The sequence below is a fragment of the Podarcis bocagei genome, assembly GCF_964188305.1.
Source record: "Podarcis bocagei genome assembly, chromosome: 5".
Classification (NCBI taxonomy): Eukaryota; Metazoa; Chordata; class Lepidosauria; order Squamata; family Lacertidae; genus Podarcis; species Podarcis bocagei.
Window position 1 is genome coordinate 25,125,446 of NC_138129.1, and position 15,726 is coordinate 25,141,171.

The 15,726-nt window shown below is 44.5% G+C and overlaps 1 protein-coding gene across 4 annotated transcripts in view; it reads right to left on the reverse strand.

Annotated features, from left to right (window-relative positions):
• Positions 1–15,726, reverse strand: part of LPIN3 (lipin 3) — a 41,612-nt gene that overhangs the window by 12,520 nt on the left and 13,366 nt on the right. For 3 of the 4 annotated variants that reach the window (XM_081196115.1, XM_081196117.1, XM_081196116.1), the window contains exons 3-9: positions 13,615–13,710; positions 10,368–10,618; positions 8,771–8,878; positions 4,885–5,002; positions 3,744–4,194; positions 2,957–3,056; positions 864–1,054 (exon numbers count right to left, since the gene is read on the reverse strand). In XM_081196115.1, coding sequence (XP_081052241.1) covers positions 864–1,054; positions 2,957–3,056; positions 3,744–4,194; positions 4,885–5,002; positions 8,771–8,878; positions 10,368–10,618; positions 13,615–13,710 — 1,315 coding nt within the window. The remainder of the gene's footprint in view (positions 1–863; positions 1,055–2,956; positions 3,057–3,743; positions 4,195–4,884; positions 5,003–8,770; positions 8,879–10,367; positions 10,619–13,614; positions 13,711–15,726) is intronic. The other variant, XM_081196118.1, reaches the window with a different exon arrangement.

Sequence of the window (15,726 nt, forward strand, 5' to 3'; positions counted from 1 at the left end):
AAGCTAAAGGTAAAGGGACCCCTGACCATTAGGTCCAGTTGTGGCAGACTCTGGGGTTGCAGCCCTCATCTCACTTTATTGGCCGAGCCGGCGTACAGCTTCCAGGTCATGTGGCCAGCATGACTAAGCCGCTTCTGGTGAACCAGAGCAGCGCAGGGAAATGCCGTTTACCTTCCCACCGGAGCGGTACCTATTTATCTACTTGCACTTTGATGTGCTTTCGAACTGCTAGGTTGGCAGGAGCAGGGACCGAGCAACGGGAGCTCCCCCCGTCGTGGGGATTCGAACCGCCGACCTTCTGATCGGCAAGTCCTAGGCTCTGTGGTTTAACCCACAGTGCCACTACACTTTGTAGTGTAGATATGTTTCCCCAAATTCCAATTTACTAGGGCTCTTGTTCCACACAAGCATATTTAAGACACAGCCTGGCAAGGAGTCATAGAGCAAATCCACTATGGAGTGTAGACCACCAGCTGGCCTGCCATTCAATTTCACTTTTCCAGCAACTTGAAGCAGGTTTTCTTTTTTTTAGCCTCAGCTGGGTTCTGCATAACCAGCTGCAAGGAAGGTGGGTGGGTGGGGATGTACCATGCAGAAACAGAGTGTGCCACCCCTGCCTCCTGCAGTCACCACCCTCTCCTAGGAACAAGAGCAGCAGTGTGGGGCAGACAGTGCTCCCTCCTCCAAAACAAAAACCAAAAACTGGGCAGCATCAAACATGCCCGCTCCCCACTCCCCAGTCAACCAAGGAAGCCCAAACCAATCTGTTTTGTGGGGCGGGAGGCCTTAGTGAGCACAAAGATGTGCCTGAAGGCCTTGTGAGGCACCACACACTAGAATTATTCCCTCTCCTTCAGACGTACCATGAGATAATTCCCCATCATCCCCAAGACCTCCACAGACAGACAGCAGCATGTGAGGCACCTGGCTGCTTTCTGAAGGCTCCGAGAGATTATCTGCGCTGTTGTCAACAGTAGTAGCACCACCACCATGCGGGTGCTCAGAAGAGAAGCTGCCAGGGTCAGATTGTACTTGGCCACTCAGCTCAGCATCACTGACAACAGAAGAACAAAGCATCGATACCATGCAGGCCACTCAGTTACTACATTTCTTTCAAGAACTGAACAAAAGTGAGAAAGGAGAAGGCAGCAGGACCCTGGCATTTTAGGAAGTTCTCCCTGGTTTTAATTATCTGGTCAGTAATATTAAGGTTCATTCTTATTTCAGAATGTTGCAGTTACACTCAAGCGCACAGCTTTCTCAAGAGCTGTCAAGCCACCAATTCAAGAGAGCCACTTTGACTGACATGGGTGGTGCTGCAACTGTGGGTGCTCCCATTTCAGCCCAGGTATCACAGAGGCTTCTGCGCACGTGATACATTCCAACATCATGCGGATGCTGCTTATATGGTATGTAATCACATAATCACAGGGTGGATAAACATCCAATTAAAATATATATAAATATTACTCTTGAAAAAAAGAAATGCAAATGCCACATTTCCCTTAAAGAATAATTTGGCGAATATTAAATGATCAGAATATAAACTTGTCGGTAAAGAGCTGGTTTGCTCATAGTGCTAAATCATGGTTTAGCATTATGTGCATGGCCCCTGGGATTCTGCATTCTCCTTTCCTCTTCCCTCTTGCAGCACAGCCATGAGGAGACGGGAAGCATTTGCTGCAGTTTGTCATGATGTCCAAAGCAGGGCAAACTACAGTTGGTTTTTAACTATGGTTTGTCCAAACAAGCTAGGACAGGGGTCAGCAAACTTTTATCTCTCTCCCCCTCTCTCCCCCAGCCCTTCCTCTCCCCCTGCTTTCCTACCTCCTCTGCTGCTCTGCCTGAGGTTGGGAGCTGGCAGTGCTGGCGGCGCCTCTCCTTTCCAGGCCAGCTTTCCCGAGCGCCAGGCTCCAGCCAAAGCCCCATGATGCACCCGTCACGATGCCCAAAGCGAGGCCATGGACGGAGAGGCCGGCGGGCGGGTGGCGAGTCTGGGCCGCGCCTCAGCGCGCAGGCGGCGAGGATTTGGATTGGGATTGGCTGCTGGCACCAATCAAAGCCCAGCTCCCTTCCTCTGCAGGGCGGGGAGAAGCCAGGAGCAGGGAGGGAGGAGGCGCTGCTGCAGTGTGTGTGGGGGGGGGGGAGAAATGGCACCCCCCCAAAAATTGCAAACAAATTGGCACAGCCCGAACAATCACGGCGATCCAAGCAGCGATTCCAGGACCGTCCACGGGCCAGATCCTGTTCTGGCCTGCGAACCTTAGTTTGCTGACCCCTAAGCTAGGATCATTAATGTTTTTTTAAAAATAATTCCCTCCATGAGTTGGCACAAGACATTGTGCTACCTGAGTTAGGCGGGCGTCCCCTCCACCATAGTTTAGACCCCACACATAAACTGCTTTTGCCTCATGGCTTCCTGAGCTTGTTCTAAGAAAAGGGCCTTTCCTCAGAGGGAGGCACAGAGATAAGGCAGCATGGGACAGCTCCAGCATCACAGCTTTTCTGCAATGGCAGGCAATATTGGTCAACTTACACCATGTGGCTCTCTGTGACTTATATTAGAGCTGACTCTCATGCAAATGATATTGCAAACTTTTCTTTATTTAAGAAGGTTAAGATACCTTTTAAAACATTTCCAAAACTGCTCAGGAGAGGATGCTTTCTACTTGGTCTGGACACTATCTAATAAAATGTCCAAGACAGATGCAGTAGAATATGTACATATTTAGTGCTGGTCATGTTTGGTGGAGTCTTCTTTTAATTTTCCAAGAGAATAGTTTTAAGATACGTTAATTTCATTAGGAACCATGGTGAAAAACATACAGAAATGAATGTACCAACTCAGGCATGACAGCTTGATGATGCAATAGCCATCAAGCATCTTGAAAACAGGCTTCTTCCTACATCCTTGCATATACTACGCAAGAATTATTGAACGAATCATGCCTCATACCTTTTAGGGAAATAAAGTGCTATTTGCTCTGCATCCAGGTTTGAGAGATCCTCCAGGTAAATATCTGTGGGTCCCAGATGAGAGCTTCTCCTCATGGAACCTGATCCAAAAAGAATTATCATTTCAATAAGGAGACCTTGCTCAACAGCCATTTCTGCAATCATTCCCTCTAACAGCAGACTTCAGTGGTCAGAGCCTATCATTTAGGAACCAAAATGGGTGATCCAGAAATAAGTCAAGTGGTTTGTACATACTTCAGGGACTCCCTAGATATGAAAAAAAAATGTAAATTGAAAGAAATACCTTTTTTTAATCCACAAAACAAGTGAACAAGCCGCTGTCTAGTTTCTTCATTGTTTCTGTGGATAGCTCACTAGCAGCTTACAATATACTGGAGGTGAGCATTAAGGTTAAGGGTAGGAGGAGAAATGCACACCGTTGTTTTTCTTTTAAAAAGCAAAAGTTCCTCTCCAGAACATTACACACAAAGAAAGCTATATGGTGGCAGAGTTAGTCCCAAGCTGTATTCAGTGATATAGCACAGTGGGTGACAGTTTTAGGAGTAGGAACAACAACAACAACAACAACAACAACAACAACAACAACAACAACAACAACAACAACAACAAGTCCTGTCTGTGAACTGCAGGTAAAACTATGAACCTTTTGTTCCAGGCTAGCTGGAGCCATAAACAGAAACACTCTTTTAGGGGGTGGGGATAAGCTGCAACATTTTGTTGTAGCTCCCCACTTGCACACATTTTACATGTCTTCGAACTTGTCTTACCCCTTCTCTTCTCCTGTTTCAACTCTGGGCTGCTGCAGGGCTCCAGGTCTGTCAAACTAGCTTTCCTTAAGGATGGCACTTCCACATCCAAAACTGGTTCAATAATCTCCTCAACTGATGCTATTCCTTCATTCTCTGCAGCAGTTGCTAGGACTTGCATATCACTTGAAAGGCCGGGAGTAGTTTGTAGAGCACTGCCAATGGGTTGAATGGAAGAACGGGTCTCTTCACTCACTGAGAGGCCATTTCCAGAAGGAAAGACTGGTGTCGGCCTAACTACAGGAGCAGGTGGAGAACACGAAGCTTCATCAGAGTCTTCCATCTCGAGGTCACTTTCTGAGTCTGGTGTAATGGCAGCGAAGTGAGTCGTCTCACCTACAGGAATGGTTGCAGCTGTCATGGAGACACTTGTGGCAGACTTTGCTGCTTCTACTCTGTCAGATTTGCTCACCTTAAAGGAGGAGAAACGTCTTCAGTTTGGATCACAAAACAGCACAAAAAGAGGAAACGTAGGATTGTTTTCAGAGGCTAGATATGTGACTGAGGCTAGATAGAAATCTGTGATTTCGATGGCTTCCACAAGTGTGTGTGGGGGGGGTAGGTGTGGGTGCACAAATGATTGGGATTTTTTGTTCGTAATAATAAACAACAGTGTGCTTAATCAATTAATGACATTTCAAAACAGATAACTCTTACTAGAACTCAAACAAAGGAGGACCAAGGATATTAGAATCTCTGAAGAGCCACAGCAGAAGGAAAATGAGAAATTTATTCACCTCTAACAACAATGAGAAATAAGGGGCTCCTGAGGAATAATCGTGTGGTTTGCAAAAACACACACACAATCACATGTGCATTCATTGCAAATGGTACCCTTTTGCTTAGATCACTTTGTAATAGAAGTCATTTGAAGAATACCTCTCTTCCACTACAGATTACACATCAAAGTAAATACTGCATGCACAAAGCAGAGGGGCCCAAAAGGCACTCAAAGTGTCTAAATATTGTTTCTAGAGTAGGAATTACACTTTCCCAGTTTGGCAAGGGCAATTTAGTTAGAAACAATATAGCCAATGCTAATAGCAGCATATGAAATACACAAAGTGGCGCGCACCAGCGTTCCCTTTCGAACCACGCTCACCTCAGGCAACCTTCCCCATGACCACTGCATGTGTGATTCAGAGCAAAGTGGCATTTCAGGATTTCGGATCTCCAACTCAGAGTCACTTTTCGGGGCTGACGCGCAGTTTGAAGGAAGGCTGTAAAAAGAAGATAAAAGCAAACACTTTTTACTAGCTGTTGTGGAGAAGTCTACTGGGGCAAGCAGGGGCAGGGCATCAGCAAAAGGAAAAGGGGCTTAGCCCAAGGCATTTCTCGCCCCAAGCAGTTCTCCTGACCTGAAACTCATCAGGATAACATAAGGAGAGCCAGCAGGATCAGGCCAACAACCCAGCATCCTGCACTTACAATAGCTACAGGGCCATCTTTAACCGGGGGTGCCGAATGTGTACCGGTCCCTCTCAATTGGCAGCAGTGAGACGCAATGGAGTGAAAGTCCCTCCCCCCCCCATTGCTCTGTTACTCCGTAGCGTCAAATATTCCCAATGAGTCAGGAAAGAAAAGCAGTTTTTTCTGCTGCGTCATTGTTACAGGTGAGCCCCCCCCCCTAAAAAAGGTCAACAACTTTGACTTCCCCCCTCCCCAAAAAGCTCAATAAAAAAGCTTAATAAGGGGGTGGCTAAACTAAATTTGGGACGGGGGTGGCACTGTGGGTTAACCCACAGAGCCTAGGACTTGCCGATCAGAAGGTCGGCGGTTCGAATCCCCGTGATGGGGTGAGCTCCCGTTGTTCGGTCCCTGCTCCTGCCAACCTAGCAGTTCAAAAGCACGTCAACATGCAAGTAGATAAATAGGTACCATTCCAGTGGGAAGGTAAACGGCTTTTCCATGTGCTACTCTGCTACTCTGTATGCACCAACTACTGGTGCTGAAGAAACTGAAATTGACCAATTCTATGAAGACTTACAAGACCTTATAGAAGTGACACCAAAGAAGGATGTTCTGCTCATTATAGGTGATTGGAATGCTAAAGTAGGGAATCAAGAGATAAAAGGAACAACTGGCAAGTTTGGCCTTGGAGATCAAAACGAAGCAGGGCAAAGGCTAATAGAGTTCTGTCAAGAGAACAAGCTGGTCATCACAAACACGCTTTTCCAACAACACAAGAGACGACTCTACACATGGACATCCCCAGATGGGCAACATCGAAATCAGATTGATTATATTCTCTGCAGCCAAAGATGGAGAAGCTCTATACAGTCAGCAAAAACAAGACCTGGAGCTGACTGTGGCTCAGATCATCAGCTTCTTATAGCAAAATTCAAGATTAAACTGAAGAAAGTAGGAAAAACCACTGGACAGGTAAGATACAATCTAAACCAAATCCCTTATGAATACACAGTGGAAGTGAGGAACAGGTTTAAGGATTTAGATTTGCTGGACAGAGTGCCTGAAGAACTATGGGTGGAGGCTCGCAACATTATACAGGAGGCAGCAACTAAAACCATCCCAATGAAAAAGAAATGCAAGAAAGCAAAGTGGCTGTCCAACGAGGCCTTACAAATAGCGGGGGAGAGAAGGCAAGCAAAATGCGAGGGAGATAATGAAAGATACAAGAAATTGAATGCAGATTTCCAAAGAATAGCAAGGAGAGACAAGAAGGCCTTCTTAAACGAGCAATGCAAAGAAATAGAGGAAAGCAACAGAATGGGAAGAACCAGAGATCTGTTCAAGAAAATCGGAAATATGAAAGGAACATTTCATACAAAGATTACCATAATAAAGGACAAAAGTGGTAAAGACCTAACTGAAGCAGAAGACATCAAGAAGAGGTGGCAAGAATACACAGAGGAATTATACCAGAAAGATATGGATGTCTCGTACACCCCAGGTAGTGTGGTTGCTGACCTTGAGCCAGACATCCTGGAGAGTGAAGTCAAATGGGCCTTAGAAAGCACTGCAAATAACAAGGCCAGTGGAAGTGATGGTATTCCAGCTGAACTGTTTAAAATTTTAAAAGATGATGCTGTTAAGGTGCTACACTCAATATGCCAGCAAGTTTGGAAAACTCAGCAGTGGCCAGAGGATTGGAGAAGATCAGTCTACATCCCAATCCCAAAGAAAGGCAGTGCCAAAGAATGCTCCAACTACCGCACAATTGCACTCATTTCACATGCTAGCAAGGTTATGCTTAAAATTCTACAAGGAAGGCTCAAGCAGTATGTGGACCGAGAACTCCCAGAAGTGCAAGCTGGATTTAGAAGAGGCAGAGGAACCAGAGACCAAATTGCAAACATGCGCTGGATTATGGAGAAAGCTAGAGAGTTCCAGAAAGACATCTACTTCTGCTTCATTGACTATGCAAAAGCCTTTGACTGTGTTGACCACAGCAAACTATGGCAAGTTCTTAAAGAAATGGGAGTGCCTGATCACCTCATCTGTCTCCTGAGAAATCTCTATGTGGGACAAGAAGCTACAGTTAGAACTGGATATGGAACAACTGATTGGTTCCAAATTGGGAAAGGAGTACGGCAAGGCTGTATATTGTCTCCCTGCTTATTTAACTTATATGCAGAACTCATCATGCGAAAGGCTGGGCTGGATGAATCCCAAGCCGGAATTAAGATTGCCGGAAGAAATATCAACAACCTCAGATATGCAGATGACACAACCTTGATGGCAGAAAGTGAAGAGGAATTAAAGAACCTTTTAATGAGGGTGAAAGAGGAGAGCGCAAAATATGGTCTGAAGCTCAACATCAAAAAAACGAAGATCATGGCCACTGGGCCCATCACCTCCTGGCAAATAGAAGGGGAAGAAATGGAGGCAGTGAGAGATTTTACTTTCTTGGGCTCCATGATCAGTGCAGATGGTGACAGCAGTCACGAAATTAAAAGACGCCTGCTCCTTGGGAGAAAGGCGATGGCAAACATAGACAACATCTTAAAAAGCAGAGACATCACCTTGCCAACAAAGGTCCGTATAGTAAAAGCTATGGTTTTCCCAGTAGTGATGTATGGAAGTGAGAGCTGGACCATAAAGAAGGCTGATCGCCGAAGAATTGATGCTTTTGAATTATGGTGCTGGAGGAGACTCTTGAGAGTCCCATGGACTGCAAGAAGATCAAACCTCTCCATTCTGAAGGAAATCAGCCCTGAGCGCTCACTGGAAAGACAGGTCGTGAAGCTGAGGCTCCAATACTTTGGCCACCTCATGAGAAGAGAAGACTCCCTGGAAAAGACCCTGATGTTGGGAAAGATGGAGGGCACAAGGAGAAGGGGACGACAGAGAATGAGATGGTTGGATGGTGTTCTTGAAGCTACCAGCATGAGTTTGATCAAACTGCGGGAGGCAGTGGAGGACAGAAGTGCCTGGCGTGCTCTGGTCCATGGGGTCACGAAGAGTCGGACACGACTAAACGACTAAACAACAACAACTCTGGTTCGCCAGAAGCAGCTTAGTCATGCTGGCCACATGACCCGGAAGCTGCACGCCGGCTCCCTCGGCCAATAAAGCGAGATGAGCGCTACAACCCCAGAGTTGGTCACGACTGGACCTAATGGTCAGGGGCCCCTTTACCTTTACCTTTTAAACTAAATTTGAGGGTGCTGGGTGGATCTTTGCACCCCAGCGGCACATATGCTAAAGACGGCCCCAAGTAGCTAACCATTACTGCCTTTGACCATGGAAGCATAGTCATTGTGGCTAGAGAGATGTATCCTCCTTGAATTTATCTAACCCTCTTTTAAAGCTATCCAAGTTGGTGGCCATCAGTACTTCTTGTGGGAGTGTATAACATTTGGGCTCCCATGCTTCTGGCCAGGCTAATGGAATATCTCACTCTACCTCCAAAAACCTTTTTCACATGTGCTCAAGGGGCTGTATTAACGTGTGGGCTTTTGGAACTTTTTCTTTTAAACAGTTTAGCCTTTGGCTCTCTGCTGCATCATGGAGCATCAAATACTGACCTCTGTAGGGGAGCTAGCTCTCCATCAGAATAGGGATAAGCTTCTTTAGGTTGCAGACCTCCAGCTCCTTCATTCTGAGTGTCAGTGAACGAGTAATACATTGTGTTGCTGGTAAGGAACATTACAAGGAAAATTAGGTACAATGACAAATAAATAGTTCTTAACTGATTGCTGAACTGTCTCCATAGGCCCTTTTTGCACGGCTCTGTTTTACATTGATTTAGCATTACTCCCACGGCAGAATGCAAACTCAGAGCATGTCATCTGCAAGTTTCTTGCATGTATTTCTTCTATGCAGCCATGGCATGGGAAGTTCATGTTTTGCTTTCAAGCCACATTTCCAGTCCTCCAAATAATTACAGTGGTACCTCGGGTTAAGTACTTAATTCATTCTGGAGGTCCGTTCTTAACCTGAAACTGTTCTTAACCTGAAGCACCACTTTAGCTAATGGGGCCTCCTGTTTCTGCCGCCACGCCACTGCAGAACGATTTCTGTTCTCATCCTGAAGCAAAGTTCTTAACCTGAGGTACAATTTCTGGGTTAGCGGAGTCTGTAACCTGAAGCATCTGTAACCCGAGGTACCACTGTATGGGGAATTTGGACAGACCTCTAAAACAAAACTACATAGCCTGTTATAGTTTCTTGACATTAATCTTGGATGATCACCCAGTATGTTCTGAGATACCATATGGGAAATTCATCAGCATGGCAATGCATAAACCACCTATGACTCTACAGTCTAAATGATGTCAAGAGAAAAATAGGATGTGGTCAATATGCAAACATAGCACATGATCAGTAGCCTAGAGAGTCCCCTTACTGTTCTGACAAGCAAAATACAAACCAATTAGTCACACAGATATCCCAAGGAAAGACCCCGCAAATGTACTAATCATTATACTATAAAAAAGCTGTATGTTTCCTTTTCTCTTAGCTTAGTCTTCTAATATGGCTATGAAGTTGGACAATTAAATTTAGGGTGTGCACACAATGCGTGATAATATACTGTACATTCAGTGCAGGGGACTATTGACAGCATTGTACAAACACAGCATTATCCTCATGTTGTTCCTGTCCCATGCCATTTGTCAATCAAAAGTGCATTCTTATATGGTTATAATCAGTGCTTTTTTTCCTTAAAAAAATGTTTAGGAGTACTCTCATTTTCCTACTCATATTGAAATACTGCTCCTCAATAAGGTCAAAAATGTCATTCACAAAATGTTTAGGGTATGCGTACCCCTGCATCCTTGCAGAAAGAAAGCGCTGGTTATAATCAGTTTTGTGCTGAGAGAGCACTTTCTCAGGTTACCCCTTATATACTGGCATTGCAGGGCTGTGCCACTCCCTTTCACTTTAATTTCCTAAAAAAGGATGCATCTGCCCCACTTGACCTCTGACTATTAAGGAGATTTAAACAGTCGTCTAGCCCCAGTAAATGCTCTCCTGTCCAACCCCTGAACTCCCAGCAGCAAAGCAGCAAAACAACAAAATGTATTGCACAGCTGCAAAGCTGGTGCAAATACCGATGATGGCTGGCCTTTGCAGGAATTCAACACATGGTGGCAATCCAAGTTTTGGTTACAACCTACTTACTTGGAAGTCAACAGCTTTCGCTTCTCCTCCAGAGATTTCTCACTTTCAGTCGCTCCTTCTTCTTCTTCTGAAGTGGAATCTCCCAGTGACACCCTCTTCTTTGGTTTCTTCTTGTGCCATCTTTTCTTGCGAAGGGCTGTTTCTGAGCCCAAGACTTCAGGGTTTCCATGCAAGCTGGACGATCTGGACACAGGCTCTGCATTTTTCTCCAGTGGGATGGGAGATGTGCACATGGAAGTGGGGATGCTTTCCTGGAACAAGGAAAGGGGCGCACACAAAAATGCTCAACCTCTGACCCAAGTTAGGAGCTGATTAAACTATAAAACAGAAACAGGGAACCTGTGACTCTCAATGTTGTAGAACTTCACTCCCCATCAACCCCAGTCAGGAGTGATGGGAGTTGTAGTTCAGCAGCATCTGAAGGGCCACAGGTTCCTTGTGACTACTATAAAACCAGGCAAATGAATACCTGGAACGGCAAACAGAAGGAGAGTGCACTGTGGCCTCTGCAACTGGTCAGGAGACAAAGGAATGCTGGGAGGTTGAACCCACTCCCTCTTAGGAAACAAACATCACAGCAAGGGGAAGAACAGCCTGGCTCAATGCCTCATCAGCCAATGAAAGAGTAGCTGTAGGGAGCCTTCTCCCCCACTCCTCCCCACCAGAAAGAACATTTGGCTTTAATGGTATGTTGCTCTGAGACTATGCAGTAGAAATGAAGAACACTCAGGACCCCATATATTGACTTGAGGAGTAAGGGTATTGATGTGCATCTGTTATTGCAATCTCTTGTAATATACCTCGGGGATCATTTCATTGAATGCTAGGTATAAACCCATAGAAACAAACAAAGATAAACCTTGGATAAAATTGTAAATTTATGCATTAGGGCTCATCCTGACTTTCTTTTGTGGTGTGCTTTCCAGTGTTTTTCCAAGAGCATGTCTGAACAAAGGTCCGTACAGTTAAAACTATGGTTTTCCCAGTAGTGATGTATGGAAGTGAGAGCTGGACCATAAAGAAGGCCGATCGCCAAAGAATTGATGCTTTTGAATTATGGTACTGGAGGAGACTCTTGAGAGTCCCATGGACTGCAAGAAGATCAAATCTATCCATGCTGAAGGAAATCAGCCCTGAGTGCTCACTGGAAGGACAGATCCTGAAGCTGAGGCTCCGATACTTTGGCCACCTCATGAGAAGAGAAGACTCCCTGGAAAAGACCCTGATGCTGGGAAAGATTGAGGGCACAAGGAGAATGGGAAAACAGAGGACGAGATGGTTGGACAGTGTTCTCAAAGCTACCAACATAAGTTTGACCAAACTACATACAGGAGGCTGTGAAAGACAAGAGTCCCTGGTGTGCTCTGGTCCATGCAGTCACAAAGAGTCGGACAACTAAACAACAACCACCTCTGAACTGGAACAGGTGTCAATCTGCAAAAAACCTGATTGTTCTGATTCAGCGGTAATCAGCAGGTTTTCCCAGGGAAAGGTGTAAGGACAAAAAAAAAAGCACCACTTGGACACAGACCTCGAAAGCACAGTGCAAAAGAGAGACTGGATGAGCCAGTCAAATGCAAAGGATTGGCGGGATTTATCATCTATCTGGGAGACCAGTGCAGGAAGAATTTGGAATCCCATTCCTTGCTTCATCCCAGGGATTGAGGTGCACAGGCTATTAAGTCAGAATTGCTTCTCTCATTTGTTATGGTGAACTTTGGCATGATGGGAAGTTAGCAATGAAAAGGCAGGGGCATTTTAAGAAAGGCCCTTCCTTCCTTCCTTTTTCGGCCACTGTTGCAGGACCAAATTCTTGGAGTACTATTACTGCCAGAGAGTGGGAAAAGCCCAGGATATAGAAACAGGTAGTGAGGATAGCAACCAGTGGCGTAGCATGGGGGGTGCAGGGGGGGCCGGCCGCACCGGCCGCAACATCTGGGGGTTAGGGTTAGGGGGCACAAATCCACGGGTTAGGGGGCGCAAATCCATGGGTTAGGGGGCGCAAATTACTTGCCTTGCCCCGGGTGCTGACAACCCATGCTACGCCACTGATAGCAACTGAAAAGAGTGTGGAGAGAGAAAAAAGAGGATAACTCCAACTTTTTCATGTATTCATTAGGGGACAACGAACATACATGGGGGAGGGTCATTGCTTGAAAGCTGCCCTTCCTAGTTTATATTGTTGGTAATGAGCAGCTGAAAGACATCTATAAAATGCTTTATCAGTTGCTCCACCTCTCTGAGTGAGCTTAGAAATACAGGAAGCCTACTATACAGTGCCACAAAGTCAGAATTCCACACCCAGAGAATTTCAGTGGAGAATGATGGGCTTTTCTCTGAGCATGTTTCTCTGAGGATCCATTTAATAGATGAACTTTTTTCTCATGAACTTTTTCCCCTGAAGAGAAGCTTCTCTTTCACACAAAGCTTTGGTCATCTATTGAAATGTGATCACTTCTTGTTGAATGAGCCAGAAGAAGTACCTGGCAAAGTCTCAAAAGGTGGATAGAGTTGTCCGATTTCAAGAGAACAGGGCTTCAGAAACTAGCCAAAACAGACAAAATATATCTAAAATGAGAAAATATATGCAGATGGTCTTGATTTGCTATGCTCCAGAGAATCAGGGCCTTCTCAGTGCAAACTTCGCACACATTGTAGTGGTTTTGAGGAAGAGAACAGAAAAGCCCTGTTGCAGGAGGTTGCCAAGATCACACCCACAAATTTGCTTCCCCCCAAAATGTAATTTGTTAGAGGAATTGCAACTCTGATGGGTAAAGTTCCCAGGATCCTTTGGGGGAGGGAAAGCAATGTGTTTTCAATGTGACCCAAGAAAGGGCCAAGCACTGGACTAGCAAAAAATAAAAGAAAAAGCAAGAAAAGAAATCCAGTAGATTATGGTCTGAGATATAGGTGGAATTTATCAGGAGGAATTTATCCAGATTGTTGAGAGGCATGGCCAAGGACTACAGGGGCGGACTTAGGTAATCTTTTTGTGATATGGTGCCCTGTGTGAGGCAAAAAAATGCCACCTCTGACTGGAACTTCTCAATTTTGTGCCCCCACATCTTATTGCCCTGTGCAGGAGAACTGCCTGCACTACCCCTAAAACCAGTGATGAGGACTTCAGGAGTGAGAAGTAAGGCAAAAGAGTATTGGGAAAACAACAAGCCTTCAGTGTAGTCTATTTGGAAGCTGAAAAGCTGAGGGGTAGTTTTTAATGTCTTTTCTAATGTCAATATCTTCCCACCTTGCGTTCCTCTGACTCCTGGACAAAAAAGGCTTCTCCATTGTGACCCAGCTTCATATGCAGATTGACTGGCTCGCCATTAATTTCAATGTCAACCTAAAAAAACAGAAGGTTAATTGTTTTTAGCTTATGAAGCAATCCCAGAAAAGGCAATGGTGAAGTTAACACAAAAAGCATTCTAACCGCTTTCCATATCTGGGACTTAGAGATGCATGAGGAATTTGATCTTTGTGAATTCCAAGACCAAACTGACCTCATTGTCATTGTGAGGAATAGTTATCCCCTGCCTTTCGCACTTCCAAAATATTCCAGTGCTTCAGCTCAAAAAACAATAAACCACACAGGGAACTTATGTATTGGGATGACATGCAAATATACTGCAGTTAATTAACAAACACATTAAAAATAATTTTAAAATGCACATTTTGAAAGACGATACAACAGAGAAATTTGTATTTTGATAGATGTTGATGAACGTTTTCATTTTTCATTTCTAAAAATGAATTTTCATGCAGGTTATTCATAAACACATATTAGATTAGTGCAGAAATAGCACAGCATGGAATCGTGTAATGTTACCTCACCAACTTTGATATGAGTTGCTGCTTTTCATAGCAAGAGAATAAAATTAAACCAGGCACTGCTTAGTTTATAATCTCAGTTGAAACACATGCACATGCGAATTCATAATTGTACATGCTAGACTTTTTCAGGCTAAGTGAAAGAAAAACAGTCCAGCCTGGGGTTTTTTTGTTTTGTTTTTTTAAAAAAGATCAGCCTGGCTGCAGGCCTGGTTTTACTGTGAGAACTTTTGACACAGCACATTCCAGTGATATAATTCTAATTTAAATGGGGGCTTGCTTTCCAAATGGACAACTGCCTCTAGCGTCCAAGAAAGCACCTCATCTCTCCATGCCTTAAAACTAGCCTTTCTCCATCACGAACCCTCTTTAGCGGCCCATGCTTCCATTTTGTCCCCTACCCCCTACATTAACAGGACTTTGGTCAGAGACAAGGGAGAAAATACACTTAGTCACATTTCCTTTCATAAATATTATGCCTCACTTAAACCCCATCATCAACAATGAGCACAGCAGATTTGAGATTGCAGGAAGCCAGTGGAAAGGTTGAAGTACATGTTGTACCTCATTGTGTATATATATTTTTAAAAGGTCAGGAACAATGTGGCATGAGATAAAGCAACAAACAAGCTCTTCTCCCCACACAACAGGCACATCTTTGTGCAATAGGGATCACTTGGCTGTATTGTGCAGAACACAGATCCAATTCAAAAATGGCCCTCAGCCTCAGGATGCATGGCAAGTACCCACCTCCACTGTAAAACTGGTAGCAATGATAATAACAATACTAATACTAATACTAATACTACTACTACTACTACTACTACTACTACTAATAATAATAATAATAATAATAATTTATTATTTCTACCCCGGCCACTCTGGGCGGCTTTCAACAGAACATTAAAAACAGAATAAAACTTCAAACATTAAAAACTTCCTTAAACAGGGTTGCCTTCAGACGTCTTCTAAAACTTGGATAGTTGTTTATTTACTTGACATCTGATGGGAGGGCATTCCACAGGGCGGGCGCCACTACCAAGAAGGCCCTCTGCCTGGTTCCCTGTAACCTCACTTCTCACAGTGAGGAAACCGCCAGAAGGCCCTCGGAGCTGGATCTCAGTGTCCGGGCTGAACAATGGGGGTGGAGACGCTCCTTCAGGTATACTGGGCCGAGGCTGTTTAGGGCTTTAAAGGTCAGCACCAACACTTTGAATTGTGCTCGGAAATGTACTGGTTATGTTGTTTCAGCCAATGTGACCTTGGACCAGTGTGTTTCTAGATTGTGCTTTTGTTGCTTCCCATATGTCTCACAGGAGACGAGAGGACAGGGAACAAATTTGGGCTCAAGGGTTAATGGAAGATCAACTCTTTCCTATTTGGCAGGCATGTTTAGAGAATTTTTTTTTTTTAATAAAAATTTTTATTGCATTTTTTCCAGATAAAAGTAACCAGTCAGATATACAAAGAAACAAGAACAGCAAGAAAAAAAAAGAAAAAAAAGAATCGTTTCAAAACTTATTTCAGTCGT